The sequence below is a fragment of the Salmo trutta genome, chromosome 5 (genome assembly GCF_901001165.1).
Source record: "Salmo trutta chromosome 5, fSalTru1.1, whole genome shotgun sequence".
Classification (NCBI taxonomy): domain Eukaryota; kingdom Metazoa; phylum Chordata; class Actinopteri; order Salmoniformes; family Salmonidae; genus Salmo; species Salmo trutta.
Window position 1 is genome coordinate 60,340,375 of NC_042961.1, and position 21,231 is coordinate 60,361,605.

Below are 21,231 nucleotides of genomic sequence, written 5' to 3' on the forward strand. Positions count from 1 at the left end.
CGTCCCTCTCCTCGCTCCTACCTGGGCTCGAACCAGGAACACATCGACAACAGCCACCCTCGAAGCAGCGTTACCCATGCAGAGCAAGGGGAACAACTACTCCAAGTCTCAGAGCGAGTGACGTTTGAAACGCTATTAGCGCGCACCCGCTAACTAGCTAGCCATTTCACATCGGTTACACCAGCCTTATCTCGGGAGTTGATAGGCTTGAAGTCATAAACAGCACAATGCATGAAGCATTGCGAAGAGCTGCTGGCAAAACGCACGAAAGTGCTGTTTGAATGAATGCTTACGAGCCTGCTGCTGTCTACCATCGCTCAGTCAGACTGCTCTATCAAATCATAGACTTAATTATAACATAATAAGACACAGAAACACGAGCCTTAGGTCATTAATATGGTCGAATCCGGAAACTATCATCTCGAAAACAAAACTTTATTCCTGTTACATTGCACAACCTTCAATGTTATGTCATAATTACGTAAAATTCTGGCAAATTAGTTCGCAATGAGCCAGGCGACCCAAACTGTTGCATATACACTGACTCTGCATGCAATGAACGCAAAATGACACAATTTCACCTGGTTAATATTGCCTGCTAACCTGGATTTCTTTTTAGCTAAATATGCATGTTTAAAAATATATACTTCTGTGTATTGATTTTAAGAAAGGCATTGCTATTTATGGTTAGGTACCGTCGTGCAACGATTGTGCTTTTTTCGCAAATGCGCTTTTGTTAAATCATCCCCCGTTTGGCGAAGTCGGCTGTCTTTGTTAGGAAGAAATAGTCTTCACACAGTTCGCAAAGAGCCAGGCGGCCCAAACTGCTGCATATACCCTGATTCTGTTTGCAAGAGAAGTGACACATTTTCCCTAGTTAAAATAAATGTATGTTAGCAGGCAATATTAACTAAATATGCAGGTTTAAAAATATATACTTGTGTATTGATTTTAAGAAAGGCATTGATGTTTATGGTTGCAGCAACGTGTACCTAAGCGATTATATGCAACGCAGGACAGGCTAGATAAACTAGTAATATAGCCTTCCCTGTAGCTCAGTTGGTAGAGCATGGTGTTTGCAACACCAGGGTTGAGGGTTCGATTCCCACGGGGGGCCAGCACAGAAAAAAAATGTATGATATGTATGAAATTGTATGAAATGTATGCATTCACTACTGTAAGTCGCTCTGGATAAGAGCGTCTGCTAAATGACTAAAATGTAAATGTAAATGTAATATCATCAACCATGTGTAGTTAACTAGTGATTATGATTAATTGATTGTTTTTTATAAGATACGTTTAATGCTAGCTAGCAACTTACCTTGGCTTCTTACTGCATTCGCGTAACAGGCAGGCTCCTCGTGGAGTGCAATGTAAAGCAGGTGGTTAGAGCGTTGGACTAGTTAACCGTAAGGTTGCAAGATTGAATCCCTGAGCTGACAAGGTAAAAATCTGTCGTTCTGCCCCTGAACAAGGCAGTTAACCCACCGTTCCTAGGCCGTCATTGAAAATAAGAATGTGTTCTTAACTGACTTGCCTAGTTAAATAAAGGTCTAAAAAAAAAAAAACGGCCAAATCGGCGTCCAAAAATACCGATTTCCGATTGTTATGAAAACTTGAAATCGGCCCTAATTAATCGGCCATTCCGATTAATCGGTCGACCTCTAATTCAGACAATGTCTTATTATGGCATCCAGGAATGAATCTGCAAATTATTGACAGAGGTTTGGAGTAGGGTTGTGAAAGTTTAAACGACATTGGGATGCTTAACGTTAAGAAAAATCCCTAATGGAAACGTCATTTTTTCGTTGTAATTTTTTTTCCTCCCACAAAATGTGAATGACAATGCAGCTGGTTCGCCTGTTCTTTGTGTGCTCAGTCTGTTGCGTGTGGAATATCCTAGCCTGTTTATTGATGATAGGCCCAGCTTTACTGAAGTTGCGAGACATTTGCAAGCAAAGAAATTGTGAAATACAGCATTCCATTGCGAGATACAGCTATTGATTGCCAATAGATAGGCCTTGTTCCTTTTATTTGTTATCTGTATTTTTTTTTTTTAAACTGCATTGTTGGTTAGGGCCTCGTTAGTCAGCATTTCACTGTAAGGTCTACACCTGTTGTGTTCAGTGCATTGTGACTAATTCGATTTGATTTAGTGAACGGTTCTGACTCCGTCTGCCTGGTGGCCAACCTGCCTCTACTGTCCCGCTACCCTCGCTAGCTCGCTAGCTCGCTAGGAAAGATGCAAGCTAAAAAATTTAAAAAAAGATAAAAGTAGAAAAAGTGATTTCATAACAAACAAAACCATTTTTAAAAAGTACAGCAACTAATCAGTCTCGTCCGTTCCAAAAATACTGAATCTTAGGAGTCGATTCCAAGCAGAAGACTTGTTTCCTTTCTACTAAATGTCTTGGTAAATCACAACGTTTAACGTACTTTAAAGATGGGTATTGTTTTAGGAGAGAGTGGTCTGTTTTAGGAGAGAGTGGTCTGTTTTAGGAGAGAGTGGTCTGTTTTAGGAGAGAGTGGTCTGTTTTAGGAGAGAGTGGTCTGCGAGCGAGCAGCTCCAGATTATTTGATTGACAGTTCTGGTCACCTAGTGATGGTCATGGCTAGAAGGGATCCAGCTGGCCACCTAGTGATGGTCATGGCTAGAAGGGATCCAGCTTTTGTCAACTTACTGCGGAAGTTCTCCTAACATGCTACGAAAATACAAAATCAGAATTTTAATTGGAAAAATGTGCATCCTTTCGAGCCATAATCCCTAGTGATGGACGTTAGTCCCGCTTCAGAAGTGCCATTCCATTTACACGCCAAGTAAAGTGCCCGTTCAGTGGCGCTTTGAAACTGTCAACATAAAAAGTTTTTGTGTCTTGTCGGCATTTTAAAAAGCCATAGTGTCCCCTTGGACAAACACTAGAGCTACCTGCTCTAACCACTAGGCAACCTGCTCTAACCACTAGGCAACCTGCTCTAACCACTAGGCTACCTGCTCTAACCACTAGGCTACCTGCTCTAACCACTAGGCAACCTGCTCTAACCACTAGGCTACCTGCTCTAACCACTAGGCAACCTGCTCTAACCACTAGGCTACCTGCTCTAACCACTAGGCTACCCGCTCTAACCACTAGGCTACCTGCTCTAACCACTAGAGCTACCTGCTCTAACCACTAGAGCTACCTGCTCTAACCACTAGGCTACCCGCTCTAACCACTAGGCTACCCGCTCTAACCACTAGGCTACCCGCTCTAACCACTAGGCTACCCGCTCTAACCACTAGGCTACCCGCTCTAACCACTAGGCTACCTGCTCTAACCACTAGGCTACCTGCTCTAACCACTAGGCTACCTGCTCTAACCACTAGAGCTACCTGCTCTAACCACTAGGCTACCCGCTCTAACCACTAGGCTACCCGCTCTAACCACTAGGCTACCCGCTCTAACCACTAGGCTTCCTGCTCTAACCACTAGGATACCCGCTCTAACCACTTGGCTACCCGCTCTAACCACTAGGCTACCCGCTCTAACCACTAGGCTACCCGCTCTAACCACTAGGCTACCCGCTCTAACCACTAGGCTTCCTGCTCTAACCACTAGGCTACCCGCTCTAACCACTAGGCTACCCGCTCTAACCACTAGGCTTCCTGCTCTAACCACTAGGCTACCCGCTCTAACCACTAGGCTACCTGCTCTAACCACTAGGCTACCCGCTCTAACCACTAGGCTTCCTGCTCTAACCACTAGGCTACCCGCTCTAACCACTAGGCTACCTGCCGCCCCCTTATGTTACATTCTGTTATATAGCCATGGTTGACGTAGTAGTGTACCGTGTGTGTGTGTGTGTGTGTGTGTGTGTGTGTGTGTGTGTGTGTGTGTGTGTGTGTGTGTGTGTGTGTGTGTGTGTGTGTGTGTGTGTGTGTGTGTGTGTCTGCTATCCAAATGTTTATATAGAAGTTCACTACTCTAATCCACTCCTCCTGTCCGTCTCCTAACAGCACTCCCCACCAGAGACCACCTGGCGCGTCCCCCTCAGCCCACAACATCAGCAGCTCCGCGGTGACGGACAGGACCAACTTCTCCCGGGGGGTGGCCATCCGCAGCACCTTCCACGCAGGTAATATTAAATGTTATTATACTTCCCCACACGCTGTTCCAGCTCCGCAGCGATCAGGTTGAAGCTACTGAATTACACCTGTGGTTCTCTGGTTCCCTGTGGTTCTCTGGTTCCCTGTGGTTCTCTGGTTCCTTGTGGTTCTCTGGTTCCCTGTGGTTCTGTGGTTCTCTCTGGTTCTCTGGTACTCTGTGGTTCTCTCTGGTTCTCTGTGGTTCTCTGGTTCCTTGTGGTTCTCTGGTTCTCTGGGGTTCTCTGGTACTCTGTGGTTCTCTGTGGTTCTCTCTGGTTCTCTCTGGTTCTCTGGTTCTCCGTGGTTCTCTGGTTCTCTGTGGTTCTTTCAGGTTCTCTGGTACTCTGTGGTTCTCTCTGGTTCTCTGTGGTACTCTGTGGTACTCTGTGGTTCTCTGGTACTCTGTGGTTCTCTGGTACTCTGGTTCTCTGGTACTCTGTGGTTCTCTGGTACTCTGTGGTTCTCTCTGGTTCTCTGTGGTACTCTGTGGTACTCTGTGGTTCTCTGGTACTCTGTGGTTCTCTGGTACTCTGTGGTTCTCTGGTACTCTGTGGTTCTCTGTGGTTCCTCTGGTTCTCTGTGGTTCCTCTGGTTCTCTGTGGTTCCTCTGGTACTCTGTGGTTCCTCTGGTACTCTGTGGTTCCTCTGGTACTCTGTGGTTCCTCTGGTACTCTGTGGTTCCTCTGGTACTCTGTGGTTCCTCTGGTACTCCGTGGTTCTCTGGTACGCTGTGGTTCTCTGGTTCTCTGTGGTTCTCTGTCAGTGTCGTCTTGCATCACACTCATCTGCTAGTGGTGCTGTCATCGCTGAGTTTCAGTTTAAATGTTTCCGTCCTCTAACTGGGACGGTCAGCAGAGAGGGCCCTCTAACTGGGACGGTCAGCAGAGAGGGCCCTCTAACTGGGACGGTCAGCAGAGAGGAGAGGGGCCTCTAACTGGGACGGTCAGCAGAGAGGAGCCTCTAACTGGGACGGTCAGCAGAGAGGGCCCTCTAACTGGGACGGTCAGCAGAGAGGAGAGGGGCCTCTAACTGGGACGGTCAGCAGAGAGGGCCCTCTAACTGGGACGGTCAGCAGAGAGGAGAGGGGCCTCTAACTGGGACGGTCAGCAGAGAGGGGCCTCTAACTGGGACGGTCAGCAGAGAGGGCCCTCTAACTGGGACGGTCAGCAGAGAGGGCCCTCTAACTGGGACGGTCAGCAGAGAGGGCCCTCTAACTGGGACGGTCAGCAGAGAGGGCCCTCTAACTGGGACGGTCAGCAGAGAGGGCCCTCTAACTGGGACGGTCAGCAGAGAGGAGAGGGGCCTCTAACTGGGACGGTCAGCAGAGAGGAGAGGGGCCTCTAACTGGGACGGTCAGCAGAGAGGGGCCTCTAACTGGGACGGTCAGCAGAGAGGGCCCTCTAACTGGGACGGTCAGCAGAGAGGAGCCTCTAACTGGGACCTACTATGCACACCGGCAGTGTCTCAAAACGCTTATCTGAGGTGTCCACAATGTGTTTAACTACTGATGTAACCAGCAGGGTTCTCCTTACTGTGGTGCTCCCCCTCCCTCTCTCCCTCCCTCTAACAGGACAGCAGAGAGGTGCCAGAGACCAGCAGGGTTCTCCGGGGGCGCCAGTTTCCCCCTCCCTCAGCCACGGTAACAGCCAGACCAGAAGACCTGGGGCCACCGGTATCTTCTCCAAGTTCACCTCCAAATTCGTACGCAGGTGAGACAAGGTGGAGGAGGGAGGTGGAGCGGAGGACAAAGTTGAGATGAAATGGGGTTGGTGAGGGAGGGAGGTAGTCTGGGGTTAAGGGGGTAGAGATAATGGAGGGTTTTGACTGGACTGACTGGACTGACTGGACTGACTGGACTGACTGGACTGACTAGACTGACTGGACTGACAGACTAGACAGACTAGACAGACTAGACAGACTAGACAGACTAGACAGACTGACTGACTGATGGCCCACACAGTATAGGTTATCATCAGGTCTTTAATTCTGAATGTCATCACCTCTCCTGTCCTCTACCTACCCTGTGTGTGTCTCTCCTGTCCTCTACCTACCCTGTGTCTCTCTCTCCTGTCCTCTACCTACCCTGTGTCTCTCTCTCCTGTCCTCTACCTACCCTGTGTCTCTCTCTCCTGTCCTCTACCTACCCTGTGTGTGTCTCTCCTGTCCTCTACCTACCCTGTGTCTCTCTCCTGTCCTCTACCTACCCTGTGTGTCTCTCTCCTGTCCTCCCCCTACCCTGTGTGTTTCTCTACTGTCCTCTACCTACCCCCCTGTGTGTGTCTCTCCTGTCCTCTACCTACCCTGTGTCTCTCTCCTGTCCTCTACCTACCCTGTGTGTCTCTCTCCTGTCCTCTACCTACCCCCCTGTGTGTGTCTCTCCTGTCCTCTACCTACCCTGTGTCTCTCTCTCCTGTCCTCTACCTACCCTGTGTGTCTCTCTCCTGTCCTCTACCTACCCCCCTGTGTGTGTCTCTCCTGTCCTCTACCTACCCTGTGTCTCTCTCTCCTGTCCTCTACCTACCCTGTGTGTCTCTCCCCTGTCCTCTTTTTACCCTGTGAGTCTCTCTCTTGTCCTCTACCTACCCTGTGTCTCTCTCTCCTGTCCTCTACCTACCCTGTGTCTCTCTCTCTCCTGTCCTCTACCTACCCTGTGTGTGTCTCTCCTGTCCTCTACCTACCCTGTGTCTCTCTCCTGTCCTCTACCTACCCTGTGTGTCTCTCTCCTGTCCTCCCCCTACCCTGTGTGTTTCTCTACTGTCCTCTACCTACCCCCCTGTGTGTGTCTCTCCTGTCCTCTACCTACCCTGTGTCTCTCTCCTGTCCTCTACCTACCCTGTGTGTCTCTCTCCTGTCCTCTACCTACCCCCCTGTGTGTGTCTCTCCTGTCCTCTACCTACCCTGTGTCTCTCTCTCCTGTCCTCTACCTACCCTGTGTGTCTCTCTCCTGTCCTCTACCTACCCCCCTGTGTGTGTCTCTCCTGTCCTCTACCTACCCTGTGTCTCTCTCTCCTGTCCTCTACCTACCCTGTGTGTCTCTCCCCTGTCCTCTTTTTACCCTGTGAGTCTCTCTCCTGTGTGTATGTGTTCCTTACACACAGACACTACACTTTGCTGTAAGATGTCTCCTCCTCCTCCGTAGCGACAGTAGTCATGGTTACAGCAGAGGTATTACTTTACAACAACTATAAATACCACTGGTGAGGACACCTTGACACACACACACACACACACACACTGCACATACTCTCTCTCTCACTCTGTCTCTCCCTCTCTCTCGCTCTGCCTCTCTCTCTCTCGCTCTGCCTCTCTCTCTCTCGCTCTGCCTCTCTCTCTCTCGCTCTGCCTCTCTCTCTCTCGCTCTGCCTCTCTCTCTCTCGCTCTGTCTCTCTCTCGCTCTGCCTCTCTCTCTCGCTCTGCCTCTCTCCCTCTCTCTCGCTCTGCCTCTCTCCCTCTCTCTCGCTCTCCCTCGCTCTCCCTCTCTCTCGCTCTGCCTCTCTCTCTCTGCCTCTCTCTCTCTCTCTCTCTGTCTCTCTCTCTCGCTCTGCCTCTCTCTCTCTCGCTCTGCCTCTCTCTCTCTCTCTCTCTGCCTCTCTCTCGCTCTGCCTCTCTCTGTGTCGGTCTGGGGTAGTGTTGGTCTGGGGTAGTGTTGGTCTGGGGTAGTGTTGGTCTGGGGTAGTGTTGGTCTGGGGTAGTGTTGGTCTGGGGTAGTGTTGGTCTGGGGTAGTGTTGGTCTGGGGTAGTGTTGGTCTGGGTAGTGTTGGTCTGGGTAGTGTTGGTCTGGGTAGTGTTGGTCTGGGTAGTCTGGGTAGTGTTGGTCTGGGGTAGTGTTGGTCTGGGGTAGTGTTGGTCTGGGGTAGTGTTGGTCTGGGGTAGTGTTGGTCTGGGGTAGTGTTGGTCTGGGGTAGTGATGGTCTGGGGTAGTGATGGTCTGGGGTAGTGTCGGTCTGGGGTAGTGTCGGTCTGGGGTAGTGTCGGTCTGGGGTAGTGTCGGTCTGGGGTAGTGTCGGTCTTGGGTAGTGTCGGTCTGGGGTACTGTCGGTCTGGGGTACTGTCGGTCTGGGTAGTGTCGGTCTGGGGTAGTGTCGGTCTGGGTAGTGTCGGTCTGGGTAGTCTGGGGTAGTGTCGGTCTGGGGTAGTGTCGGTCTTGGGTAGTGTCGGTCTGGGGTACTGTCGGTCTGGGGTACTGTCGGTCTGGGTAGTGTCGGTCTGGGGTAGTGTCGGTCTGGGTAGTGTCGGTCTGGGTAGTCTGGGGTAGTGTCGGTCTGGGGTAGTGTCGGTCTGGGGTAGTGTCGGTCTGGGGTAGTGTCGGTCTGGGGTACTGTCGGTCTGGGTAGTGTCGGTCTGGGGTAGTGTTGGTCTGGGTAGTGTTGGTCTGGGTAGTCTGGGGTAGTGTCGGTCTGGGGTAGTGTCGGTCTGGGTAGTGTCGGTCTGGGTAGTGTCGGTCTGGGTAGTGTCGGTCTGGGTAGTGTCGGTCTGGGGAGTCTGGGTAGTGTCGGTCTGGGTAGTGTCGGTCTGGGGTAGTGTCGGTCTGGGGTAGTGTCGGTCTGGGGTAGTGTCGGTCTGGGGTATTGTTGGTCTGGGGTATTGTTGGTCTGGGGTAGTGTCGGTCTGGGGTAGTGTCGGTCTGGGGTAGTGTCGGTCTGGGGTAGTGTCGGTCTGGGGTAGTGTCGGTCTGGGGTAGTGTCGGTCTGGGTAGTCTGGGTAGTGTCGGTCTGGGTAGTGTCGGTCTGGGTAGTGTCGGTCCTGGGGTAGTGTCGGTCTGGGTAGTGTCGGTCCTGGGGTAGTGTTGGTCTGGGTAGTCTGGGGTAGTGTTGGTCTGGGGTATTGTTGGTCTGGGTAGTGTCGGTCTGGGGTAGTGTCGGTCTGGGGTAGTGTTGGTCTGGGTAGTGTCGGTCTGGGTAGTGTCGGTCCTGGGGTAGTGTTGGTCTGGGTAGTCTGGGGTAGTGTTGGTCTGGGGTATTGTTGGTCTGGGGTAGTGTCGGTCTGGGGTAGTGTCGGTCTGGGGTAGTGTCGGTCTGGGTAGTGTCGGTCCTGGGGTAGTGTCGGTCTGGGTAGTGTCGGTCCTGGGGTAGTGTCGGTCTGGGTAGTGTCGGTCCTGGGGTAGTGTTGGTCTGGGTAGTCTGGGGTAGTGTTGGTCTGGGGTATTGTTGGTCTGGGGTAGTGTCGGTCTGGGGTAGTGTCGGTCTGGGGTAGTGTCGGTCTGGGGTAGTGTCGGTCTGGGGTAGTGTCGGTCTGGGGGTAGTGTCGGTCTGGGTAGTGTCGGTCAGGGTATGTCGTCTGGGGTAGTATCGGTCTGGGTTGTGTCTGGTCCTGGGAGTGTCGTCTGGGTAGTGTCGGTCTGGGGGAGTGTCGTCCTGGTAGTGTCGGTCCTGGGGTAGTGTCGGTCTGGGTAGTGTCGGTCCTGGGGTAGTGTCGGTCTGGGGTAGTGTCGGTCTGGGGTAGTGTCGGTCTGGGGTAGTGTCGGTCTGGGTAGTGTCGGTCTGGGTTAGTGTCGGTCTGGGTTAGTGTCGGTCTGGGTTAGTGTCGGTCTGGGTTAGTGTCGGTCTGGGGTAGTGTCGGTCTGGGTAGTGTCGGTCTGGGTAGTGTCGGTCTGGGTTAGTGTCGGTCTGGGTTAGTGTCGGTCTGGGTTAGTGTCGGTCTGGGTTAGTGTCGGTCTGGGGTAGTGTCGGTCTGGGGTAGTGTCGGTCTGGGGTAGTGTCGGTCTGGGGTAGTGTCGGTCTGGGGTAGTGTCGGTCTGGGGTAGTGTCGGTCTGCGTAGTGTCGGTCTGCATAGTGTCGGTCTGGGTAGTGTCGGTCTGGGTAGTGTCGGTCTGTGGTAGTGTCGGTCTGTGGTAGTGTCGGTCTGTGGTATTGTCGGTCTGGGTAGTGTCGGTCTGGGGTAGTGTCGGTCTGGGTAGTGTCGGTCTGGGTAGTGTCGGTCTGTGGTAGTGTCGGTCTGTGGTAGTGTCGGTCTGTGGTAGTGTCGGTCTGTGGTAGTGTCGGTCTGGGGTAGTGTCGGTCTGGGGTAGTGTCGGTCTGGGTAGTGTTGGTCTGGGTAGTCTGGGGTAGTGGTGGTCTGGGGTAGTGTCGGTCTGGGGTAGTCTGGGGTAGTGTTGGTCTGGGGTAGTGTCGGTCTGGGGTAGTCTGGGGTAGTGTTGGTCTGGGGTAGTGTTGGTCTGGGGTATTGTTTGTCTGGGGTAGTTTTTGTCTGGGGTAGTGTTGGTCTGGGGTAGTGTTGGTCTGGGTAGTGTTGGTCTGCGTAGTGTTGGTCTGGGTAGTGTCGGTCTGGGTAGTCTGGGTAGTGTTGGTCTGGGGTAGTGTTGGTCTGCGTAGTGTTGGTCTGGGTAGTGTTGGTCTGGGTAGTGATGGTCTGGGTAGTGTTGGTCTGGGGTAGTGTTGGTCTGGGGTAGTGTTGGTCTGGGGTAGTGTTGGTCTGGGGTAGTGTTGGTCTGGGGTAGTGTTGGTCTGGGGTAGTGTTGGTCTGCGTAGTGTTGGTCTGGGGTAGTGTTGGTCTGGGGTAGTGTTGGTCTGGGTAGTGTTGGTCTGGGGTAGTGTCGGTCTGGGGTAGTGTCGGTCTGGGGTAGTGTCGGTCTGGGGTAGTGTCGGTCTGGGGTAGTGTCGGTCTGGGGTAGTGTCGGTCTGGGGTAGTGTCGGTCTGGGTAGTCTGGGGTAGTGTCGGTCTGGGGTAGTGTCGGTCTGGGGTAGTGTCGGTCTGGGGTAGTGTCGGTCTGGGTAGTCTGGGGTAGTGTTGGTCTGGGGTAGTGTTGGTCTGGGGTAGTGTTGGTCTGGGGTAGTGTTGGTCTGGGTAGTGTTGGTCTGGGGTAGTGTTGGTCTGCGTAGTGTTGGTCTGCGTAGTGTTGGTCTGGGTAGTCTGGGTAGTGTTGGTCTGGGTAGTGTTGGTCTGGGTAGTGTTGGTCTGGGGTAGTGTTGGTCTGGGGTAGTGTTGGTCTGCGGTAGTGTTGGTCTGCGGTAGTGTCGGTCTGGGGTAGTGTCGGTCTGGGGTAGTGTCGGTCTGGGGTAGTGTTGGTCTGGGGTAGTGTCGGTCTGGGGTAGTGTCGGTCTGGGGTAGTGTTGGTCTGCTTAGTGTTGGTCTGGGGTAGTGTCGGTCTGGGGTAGTGTCGGTCTGGGGTAGTGTCGGTCTGGGGTAGTGTCGGTCTGGGGTAGTGTCGGTCTGGGGTAGTGTCGGTCTGGGGTAGTGTCGGTCTGGGGTAGTGTTGGTCTGCGTAGTGTTGGTCTGGGGTAGTGTTGGTCGTGGGCGCTCTGAAACTACAGCGAAGCCTTATCATTACAACAGTTATTATCTGGGAGATTGTTTATTTTCTTCCATAGTCGCACAATGTTCCCAGAGTACAACTCAAGGTCACACAGCAAAATATTTAGTTGCAATTTATTTGCATTAGTCGCGCTCTGGAGCCCTGTGTGTTGGAGGAAAGTATAAGCGGTGGAAAGAAGAGCTCTTGTTTCAGTGGCACTGTGTTTTATTAACTTATCAAATAACACACACACACCGTTTACCGGTGTATCACCTGACCTCACCACCTGTCCTCCAGCCAGGAAGGGGGGGTAAAGACGTTTACCCTCCCAAAGTGTCACATTTTAACATTCGAACCACCTCACAAACCCGTATTTTTTTAAGGTTTATTTGGTTTAGTCCTGGACCTCTCGCTGTGTCTCAGAACATTCCATTTAACATTTAAAGGGGTTTATTAATTTATTACATTCCCACCCCCAACATCATGGGAGTACCTTTTTATAGTTGTTTGGATGTAAACTTGAAAATGTTCATTTGCACGTTTGCAAATTTTAAAACCCATTATTATAACTAAGTCTTTGCGTACCAAATGGCTTCCTATTCCCTATATAACATACTACTTTTAACCCAGAGTAGATTATAGTAGTAGTACACTATATAGGGGAAACGGTGCCATCCAATGATGTGTGTAAACCCTGGATCGCTGATGTTCTGTCATGGCCTATGAGAGGCTTTGAAGAATCATTCCTCCAATACGAATGGAATTCTAGATTATTTCAATGGCATGTTGCTAGGACAATATTACATGTGTTTAAGTATGTATTTGTTGTCGTTAGTACTAAAAATCCTCAAAGGATTTTATTTTTTATTGTTATGTTCACATATCATTTAACAGTATTCATTAAGGTGTCTGTAATATAATATACTTGGCGAAAACCAAATGTAGACGTTAATAAATAAATGCATTGTTAAAGCTTCCAAAATATTTGTTACAGTGGAGGTGTACCATGAAGGTGGCAGTGTGGTGGCTTCAGTACAGCGCCCCCTGTCAGTCATCCAGGGTTTTAGACACATCATTGGTGCCGTCCAGTATTAAACTCCTCCTGAAATCCCCTTCACTGTGATGCAGCATTTTATTGGTGGTGTCGAATAGTTGCGTTAAAAATATATATATTATTCAAAGTTTATTTTGGTATTTTCAAGGGGTTTTTCTATGTAAAAAAAAAAATATTTAAATATTATATAACAGGATTTTGTTGGTTTTTGAATCCTGAATCCCACAGCTATAGTTACAGACTCAGTTAGACAGTTAAATGCTGAGTCCCAAATGGGATCCTATTCCCTATATTCTTGGCCAGGTCGCAGTTGTAAATGAGAACTTGTTCTCAACTGGCCTACCTGGTTAAATAAAGGTGAAATAAAAAAATGTAGTGCACTACTTTTGACCAGAGCTGGCACCCTATTCCCTATGTAGTGCACTACTTTTGACCAGGGCTCACAGGGCTCAGTAGTGTACTATATAGGGAATAGGGTGCAATTTGGGATGCACACATTGTTCTCTGTTGATAAATCTACTCTTGTGAAACAACTTCAGTCAGTCAATGTAATATATATATATTTTATTTTTGTTCCTTTTTCCTCCCTTTTTGTTTTTGTAGAAATCTCTCCTTCAGATTTCTGAGAAGGTAGGAAACTACATCACCCACGATAATAACCCCTTTTTTGGTCTTCATTTGATATTAACTTTTTTATACATCTAAAAATATATATGTATATAGATGGATATTATTTGCATCCCAAATGGCACCCTTTCCCCTATATAGACCAGAGCCCCTGGTCAAAAGTAGTGCATTATGTAAGGAATAGTGTTTCATTTGGGAGGCATCCAAAGTTCCCCCCCCCCCTCGTTTGGTGTTTCGTAACGCTTTTTGTTTTGATTTTCCCCTGTGGTTTGACCTCTGACCTTTACCCTCTCTATTCTGTGGCTGGTCCCTTTTTTTGCCGTTGGTTTTGAGTGAAGTGGGTTTTTTTTGCTCCGGTTACTAATGTTACACCCCCACCCCGTAGAGTTGGAAAATCGTATCTAAAATTGTCTGGTCGGAGGATTTCTAGAATCAGCAGGGGACAATCTCCAGTGAATCCTCAAACCTGGAATTGGAAAACCAAGGAATTTTGGAAACCTTTTGCACAATATAACCCATCTTTCCCTCCATCCATCCATCATCCTCTCACCTCATCCCTCTATCCATCATCCTCTCACCTCATCCCTCTATCCATCATCCTCTCACCTCATCCATCATCCTCTCACCTCATCCCTCCATCCATCATCCTCTCACCTCATCCCTCCATCCATCATCCTCTCACCTCATCCCTCTATCCATCATCCTCTCACCTCATCCCTCCATCCATCATCCTCTCACCTCATCCCTCTATCCATCATCCTCTCACCTCATCCCTCTATCCATCATCCTCTCACCTCATCCCTCTATCCATCATCCTCTCACCTCATCCCTCTCTGTGTGAGCTCACCCTTTGTGTCCGAGAGAGAGCGGGTGTGTAAATAGAGAGAGCGGGTGTGTGTTCAGTGAGTCCGTCAGATCAGAGGCAGTAGGGATGACCAGGGATGTTCTCTGTTTAGTGAGTCCGTCAGATCAGAGGCAGTAGGGATGACCAGGGATGTTCTCTGTTTAGTGAGTCCTCCAGATCAGAGACAGTAGGGATGACCAGGGATGTTCTCTGTTTAGTGAGTCCTCCAGATCAGAGGCAGTAGGGATGACCAGGGATGTTCTCTGTTTAGTGAATCCTCCAGATCAGAGGCAGTAGGGATGACCAGGGATGTTCTCTGTTTAGTGAGTCCGCCAGATCAGAGGCATTAGGGATGACCAGGGATGTTCTCTGTTCAGTGAGTCCGTCAGATCAGAGGCAGTAGGGATGACCAGGGATGTTCTCTGTTTAGTGAGTCCGCCAGATCAGAGGCAGTAGGGATGACCAGGGATGTTCTCTGTTTAGTGAGTCCTCCAGATCAGAGGCAGTAGGGATGACCAGGGATGTTCTCTGTTTAGTGAGTCCTCCAGATCAGAGGCAGTAGGGATGACCAGGGATGTTCTCTGTTTAGTGAGTCCTCCAGATCAGAGGCAGTAGGGATGACCAGGGATGTTCTCTTGAGAAGTATGTGAATTTGACCATTTTCCTGTCCTGCTAATAAGTATTCAAAATGTAGTGAGTACTTTTGGATGTCAGGGAAAATGTATGGAGTAAAAAGTACATTATTTTCTTTAGGAATGTAGTGAAGTAAAAGTTGTAAAAAATATAAATAGTAAAGTACAGATACCCCCCGAAAAAAACGTAAGTAGTACTTTATACCACTGTCACTGACAACACCATTGTGTGGTACGATGGGGGGTTTACCCAGCTTTAGTTAGTAGTAGACGGATCTACCATGGTTCTACACAGGATTTTGGGTCGATTTGCAATTTTATTTGAAAATCCAATTAAATTCTTGAATTCACTCATGAAGTGGAGAATGGAATTAAATTATTTGAATTACCTAATAATGGAATTGAGATTAATTGAATTATCTCTCAATTCAAAGACTGACCTGGAATTTGAATGGAATTTACAGGGAGAGAAAATGTAAGTATAAATTAATTTGTGGAATTAATCCCAACCCTTTAGGAAGTTGTTTTATCAGTATTTTATTCATCTATCCATCCTTCTTGAGAGAGAGAGAGAGAGAGAATCTCTCACACACACACACACACACACACACACTTTATCTTGGCCAGGTTGCAGTTGTAAATGAGAACTTGTTCTCAACTGGCCTACCTGGTTAAATAAAGGTGAAATAAAAATATAAAAAATAAACACACACACACACACGGTTATCTCACACATGCACTGCTGCAACAACACTCTCACTTTCACAGAAGACACCTGGGTTTTTCCACCAATGGGTTATGACGTTTACATTTAAATGTCAGTGTGATGACACTTTCCACCAGCAGGGGGTGTAATTCAGCAGGTTCGGCGGAGTGACTGCTCTCTCTGCTGGTGAAGATTAGGAACAGCAAGCACATGTTTTATTGGAGCAGAGAGTAATGGGCCACCATCATTATATCATCTTATCGCTATATTATATCACTCTCATTATTATATATTGGTTATATTATATCTATATTATATCTATTATATCATTATATTATATCATTATATCTATATTATGTCATATTTTTTTGCAATTAAACACTGGAGTGGTAGATGTGCAGAAGATGAATGTGCAAGTAGAGATACTGGGGTGCAAAGGAGCAAAAAAATAAAATAAATAAATAACAATATGGGGATGAGGTAGTTGGATGAGCTGTTTACACATGGGCTGTGTACAGGTGCAGTGATCTGTGAGCTGCTCTGACAGCTGGTGCTTAAAGCTAGTGAGGGAGATATGAGTCTCCAGCTTCAGTGATTTTTGCAGTTCGTTCCAGTCATTGGCAGCAGAGAACTGGAAGGAGAGGCGGCCAAAGGACGAATTGGCTTTGGGGGTGACCAGTGAAATATACCTGCTGGAGCGCATGCTACGGGTGGGTGTTGCTATGGTGACCAGTGAGCTGAGATAAGGCGGGGCTTTATCTAGCAAAGACTTATAGATGACCTGGAGCCAGTGGGTTTGTTGACGAATATGAAGCGAGGGCCAACCAACGAGAGCATACAGGTCGCAGTGGTGGGTAGTGTATGGGGCTTTGGTGACAAAACGGATGGCCCTGTGATAGACTGCATCCAATTTGCTGAGTAGAGTGTTGGAGGCTATTTTGTAAATTACATCGCCGAAGTCAAGGATCGGTAGGATAGTCAGTTTTACGAGGGTATGTTTGGCAGCATGAGTGAAGGATGCTTTGTTGCAAAATAGGAACCCGATTTTGGATTGGAGATGCTTAATGTGAGTCTGGAAGGAGAGTTTACAGTCTAACCAGACACCCAGGTATTTGTAATTGTCCATATATTCTAAGTCAGAACCGTCCAGAGTAGTGATGCTGGACGGGCGAGCAGGTGCTGGCAGCGATCGGTTGAAGAGCATGCATTTAGTTTTACTTGCATTTAAGAGCAGTTGGAGGCCACGGAAGGAGAGTTGTATGGCATTGAAGCTCGTCTGGAGGTTAGTTAACACAGTGTCCATAGGGGGCCAGAAGTATACAGAATGGTGTCGTCTGCTTAGAGGTGGATGAGAGAATCACCAGCAGCAAGAGTGACATCATTGATGTATACAGAGAAAAGAGTCGGCCCGAGAATTGAACCCTGTGGCACCCCCATAGAGACTGCCAGAGGTCCGGACAACAGGCCCTCCGATTTGACACACTGAACTCTGTCTGAGAAGTAGTTAGTGAACCAGGCGAGGCAGTCATTTGAGAAACCAAGGCTGTTGAGTCTGCCGATAAGAATATGGTGATTGACAGAGTTGAAAGCCTTGGCCAGGTCGATGAATACAGCTGCACAGTAATGTCTCTTATCGGTGGCGGTTACGATGTCGTTTAGGACCTTGAGCGTGGCTGAAACCAGATTGCATAACGGAGAAGGTACGGTGGGATTCAAAATGGTCGGTAATCTGTTTATTAACTTGGCTTTCGAAGAACTTTAGAAAGGCAGGGTAGGATAGATATAGGTCTGTAGCAGTTTGGGTCTAGAGTGTCTCTCCTTTGAAGAGGGGGATGACCACAGCAGCTTTCCAATATTTATATTATGTCATTATCTATATTATATGTATATTATCTCTACATTATGTCATTATATGTATATTATCTCTATTATATCTATTATAGTATATCATTATTATATTATATCTATATTATATCTATATTATTTATTATCATTAGTATATCATTATCTATACATTGTCATTATTATATAATTTTATTTTTTTATTTAACCTTTATTTAACTAGGCAAGTCAGTTAACTGGGTTAACTGCCTTGTTCAGGGGCAGAACGACAGATTTTTACCTTGTCAGCTCGGGGATTCGATCTAGCAACCTTTTGGTTACTAGTCCAACGCTCTAACCACTAGGCTACCTGCCGCCCCCTATATATTATGTCATTATATCTATTTTATCTTTATATCGATATTATATCATTATCTCTATGTTATATCATTATTATATCTATAGTCATTATTATATCTATATTATCTCTTATCTATGTTATATCATTATTATATCATTATTATATCTATATATCTGTCATTATTATATCTATGTTATCTATATATCATTATTATATCTACATATCTATGTTATATCTATATCATTATTATATCTACATATCTATGTTATATCTATATCATTATTATATCTACATATCTATGTTATATCTATATCATTATTATATCTATCTATATGTCATTATTATATCTATATATCATTATTATATCTATATCTGTTATTATTATATCTATATCTATGTTATATCTATATGTCATTATTATATCTATCTATATGTCATTATTATATCTATGTTATATCTATATCATTATTATATCTACATATCTATGTTATATCTATATCATTATTATATCTACATATCTATGTTATATCTATATCATTATTATATCTACATATCTATGTTATATCTATATCATTATTATATCTACATATCTATGTTATATCTATATCATTATTATATCTATCTATATGTCATTATTATATCTATATCTGTTATTATTATATCTATATCTATACATCATTATTATATCTATGTTATTATATCTATATCTATGTTATATCTTTATGTCATTATTATATCTATATGTTATATCTATATCTATGTTATATCTGTCATATCTATATATCATTATCTGTCATATCTATATATCATTATTATATCTATATGTCATTATTATATCTATATATCATTATTATATCTGTCATATCTATATATCATTATTATATCTATATGTCATTATTATAGCTTAAATATTTTTAGACTTTTTTGGGGGAGATGGGGACATGTTTAACGGTCTTATGCTCTGTTCTCTCCTATTGAGAGAATCAATTGATAATGATTTGTCTGTTTTTAACTGCTATATTATTTATATATGTTCCGTATAAAAGGAACGAATTAGTCGGTTTGTCAGTCTGCATGTCGTGTCTCTATGGCTCTGTTTTTTCTGTCATACACTACCGGTCAAAAGTTTTAGAACATCTACTCATTCAAGGGTTTTTCTTTATTTTTACTATTTTCTACATTGTAGAATAATAATGATATCAAAACTATGAAATAACACATATGGAATCATGTAGTAACCAAACAAGTGTTAAACAAATCAAAATATATTTGAGATTCTTCAATCTAGCCACCCTTTGCCTTGGTGACAGCTTTGCACACTCTTGGAATTCTCTCAACCAGCTTCACCTGGAATGGTTTTCCAACAGTCTTGAAGGAGTTCCCACATATGCTGAGCACTTGTTGGCTGCTTTTCCTTCTCTCTGCAGTCCGACTCATCCCAAAACATCTCAATTTGGTTGAGGTCGGGGGATTGTGGAGGCCAGGTCATCTGATGAAGTGCTGCATCACTCTCCTTCTTGGTAAAATAGCCCTTACACAGCCTGGAGGTGTGTTGGGTCATTGCACTGTTGAAAAACAAATGATCGTCCCACTAAGCCCAAACCAGATGGGATGGCATATTACTGCAGAATGATGTGGTAGCTATGCTGTTTAAGTGTGTCTTGAATTGTAAATAATTCACAGTGTCACCAGCAAAGCACCCCCACACCATAACACATCCCCCTCCATGCTTTACGGGGGGAAATACACATACGAAGATCATCCATTCGCCCACACCGCGTCTCACAAAGACACGGCGGTTGGGAACCAAAAATCTCCAATTTGGACTCCAGACCAAAGGACACATTTCCACCGGTCTAATGTCCATTGCTCGTGTTTCTTGGCCCAAGCAAGACTCTTCTTATTGGTGTCCTTTAGTAGTGGTTTCTTTGCAGCAATTTGACCATGAAGGCCTGATTCACACAGTCTCCTTTGAACAGTTGATGTTGAAATGTGTCTGTTACTTGAACTCTGTGAAGCATTTACTTGGGCTGCAATCTGAGGCTGGTAACTCTAATGAACTTATCCTCTGCAGCAGAGGTAACTCTGGGTCTTCCTTTCCTGTGGTGGTCCTCATGAGAGCCAGTTTCATCATCGTGCTTGATGGTTTTTGTGACTGTACTTGAAGAAACTTTCAAAGTTCAGGTATTGACTGACCTTCACGTTTTAAAGTAATGATGGACTGTCATTTCTCTTTGCTTATTTGAGCTGTTCTTACCATAATATGGACTTGGTCTTTTACCAAGTAAGGCTATCTTCTGTAGACCACCCATACCTTGTCAAAACACAACTGATTGGCTCAAATGTATTAAGAAGGAAAGAAATTCCACAAATTAACTTTTAACAAGACACACCTGTTAATTGAAATGCATTCCAGGTGACTACCTCATGAGCTGGTTGAGAGAATACCAAGCGTGTGCAAAGCTGTGAAGGCAAAGGGTGGCTACTTTGAAGAATCTAAAATAGATTTTGATTTGTTTAACACTTTTTTGGTTACTACATGATTCCATGTGTGTTATTTCATAGTTTTGATGTCTTCACTATTATTCTACAGTGTAGAAAATAGTAAAAATAAAGAAAAACCCTTGAATGAGTAGGTGTTCTAAAACTTTAGACTGGTAGTGTATGTCTCTATTTCCTTATCTAATATATTGTTCATTCTATCCGTCCTCTTATCTGTACATGGCTGTGCTGCGTGTGCAGGTTTAGAGGGCTAGTCTGACTAGGTGCAGCAGTGTAATGCTGTTGGAGAGACTGAAACGGTGGTGGGGTTATTTGACCCACTTTCCCTCCTTCCTTTCCTCTTCTTTAGGCACAGGACTCATACTCCCCTCCATTCCAGACCAAACCATTCCAGACCAGACCAGACCATACCATTCCAAATTAAACCATTCCAAACTAAACCATCCTATTACAAATTAAACCATTAAACTAAACCATACCATTCCAAACCATTCCAAACTAAACCATACCATTCCAAACAATTCCAAACTAAACATCCCATTCCAAACCGTTCCAAACTAAACATCCCATTCCAAACTAAACATACCATTCCAAACTAAACATACCATTCCAAACTAAACATCCCATTCCAAACTAAACATCCCATTCCAACCCATTCCAAACTAAACATCCCATTCCAAACTAAACTAGCATTCCAAACCGTTCCAAACTAAACATCCCATTCCAAACTAAACTAGCATTCCAAACTGTTCCAAACTAAACATCCCATTCCAACCCATTCCAAACTAAACATCCCGTTCCAAACTAAACATCCCATTCCAAACCGTTCCAAACTAAACATCCCGTTCCAAACTAAACATCCCATTCCAAACTAAACATCCCATTCCAAACTAAACATCCCATTCTGAACCGTTCCAAACTAAACATCCCATTCCAAACTAATATCCCATTCCAAACCGTTCCAAGCTAAACATCCCATTCCAAACTAAACGTCCCGTTCCAAACTATATATCCCTTTCCAAACTAAACATCCCATTCCAAAATAAACATCCCATTCCAATCCATTCCAAACTAAACATCCCATTCCAAACCGTTCCAAACTAAACATCCCATTCCAAACTAAACATCCCATTCCAAACCGTTCCAAACTAAACATCCCGTTCCAAACTAAACATCCCATTCCAAACCGTTCCAAACTAAACATCCCGTTCCAAACTAAACATCCCATTCCAACCCATTCCAAACTAAACATCCCGTTCCAAACTAAACATCCCGTTCCAAACTAAACATCCCATTCCAAACCGTTCCAAACTAAACATCCCGTTCCAA

The 21,231-nt window shown here is 46.0% G+C and overlaps 3 protein-coding genes across 5 annotated transcripts in view; 2 read left to right on the forward strand and 1 right to left on the reverse strand.

Annotated features, from left to right (window-relative positions):
• LOC115194677 (zinc finger protein 37-like) overlaps nt 1–21,231 on the reverse strand; it is a 1,069,572-nt gene that overhangs the window by 332,436 nt on the left and 715,905 nt on the right. The window lies entirely within an intron of this gene.
• The window catches only part of LOC115194676 (gastrula zinc finger protein XlCGF26.1-like), a 900,659-nt gene that overhangs the window by 224,216 nt on the left and 655,212 nt on the right, over nt 1–21,231 (forward strand). The window lies entirely within an intron of this gene.
• mark2b (MAP/microtubule affinity-regulating kinase 2b) overlaps nt 1–21,231 on the forward strand; it is a 51,007-nt gene that overhangs the window by 26,668 nt on the left and 3,108 nt on the right. For all 3 annotated transcript variants that reach the window (XM_029754567.1, XM_029754568.1, XM_029754569.1), the window contains 2 exons: nt 3,995–4,113; nt 5,694–5,832. In XM_029754567.1, coding sequence (XP_029610427.1) covers nt 3,995–4,113; nt 5,694–5,832 — 258 coding nt within the window. The remainder of the gene's footprint in view (nt 1–3,994; nt 4,114–5,693; nt 5,833–21,231) is intronic.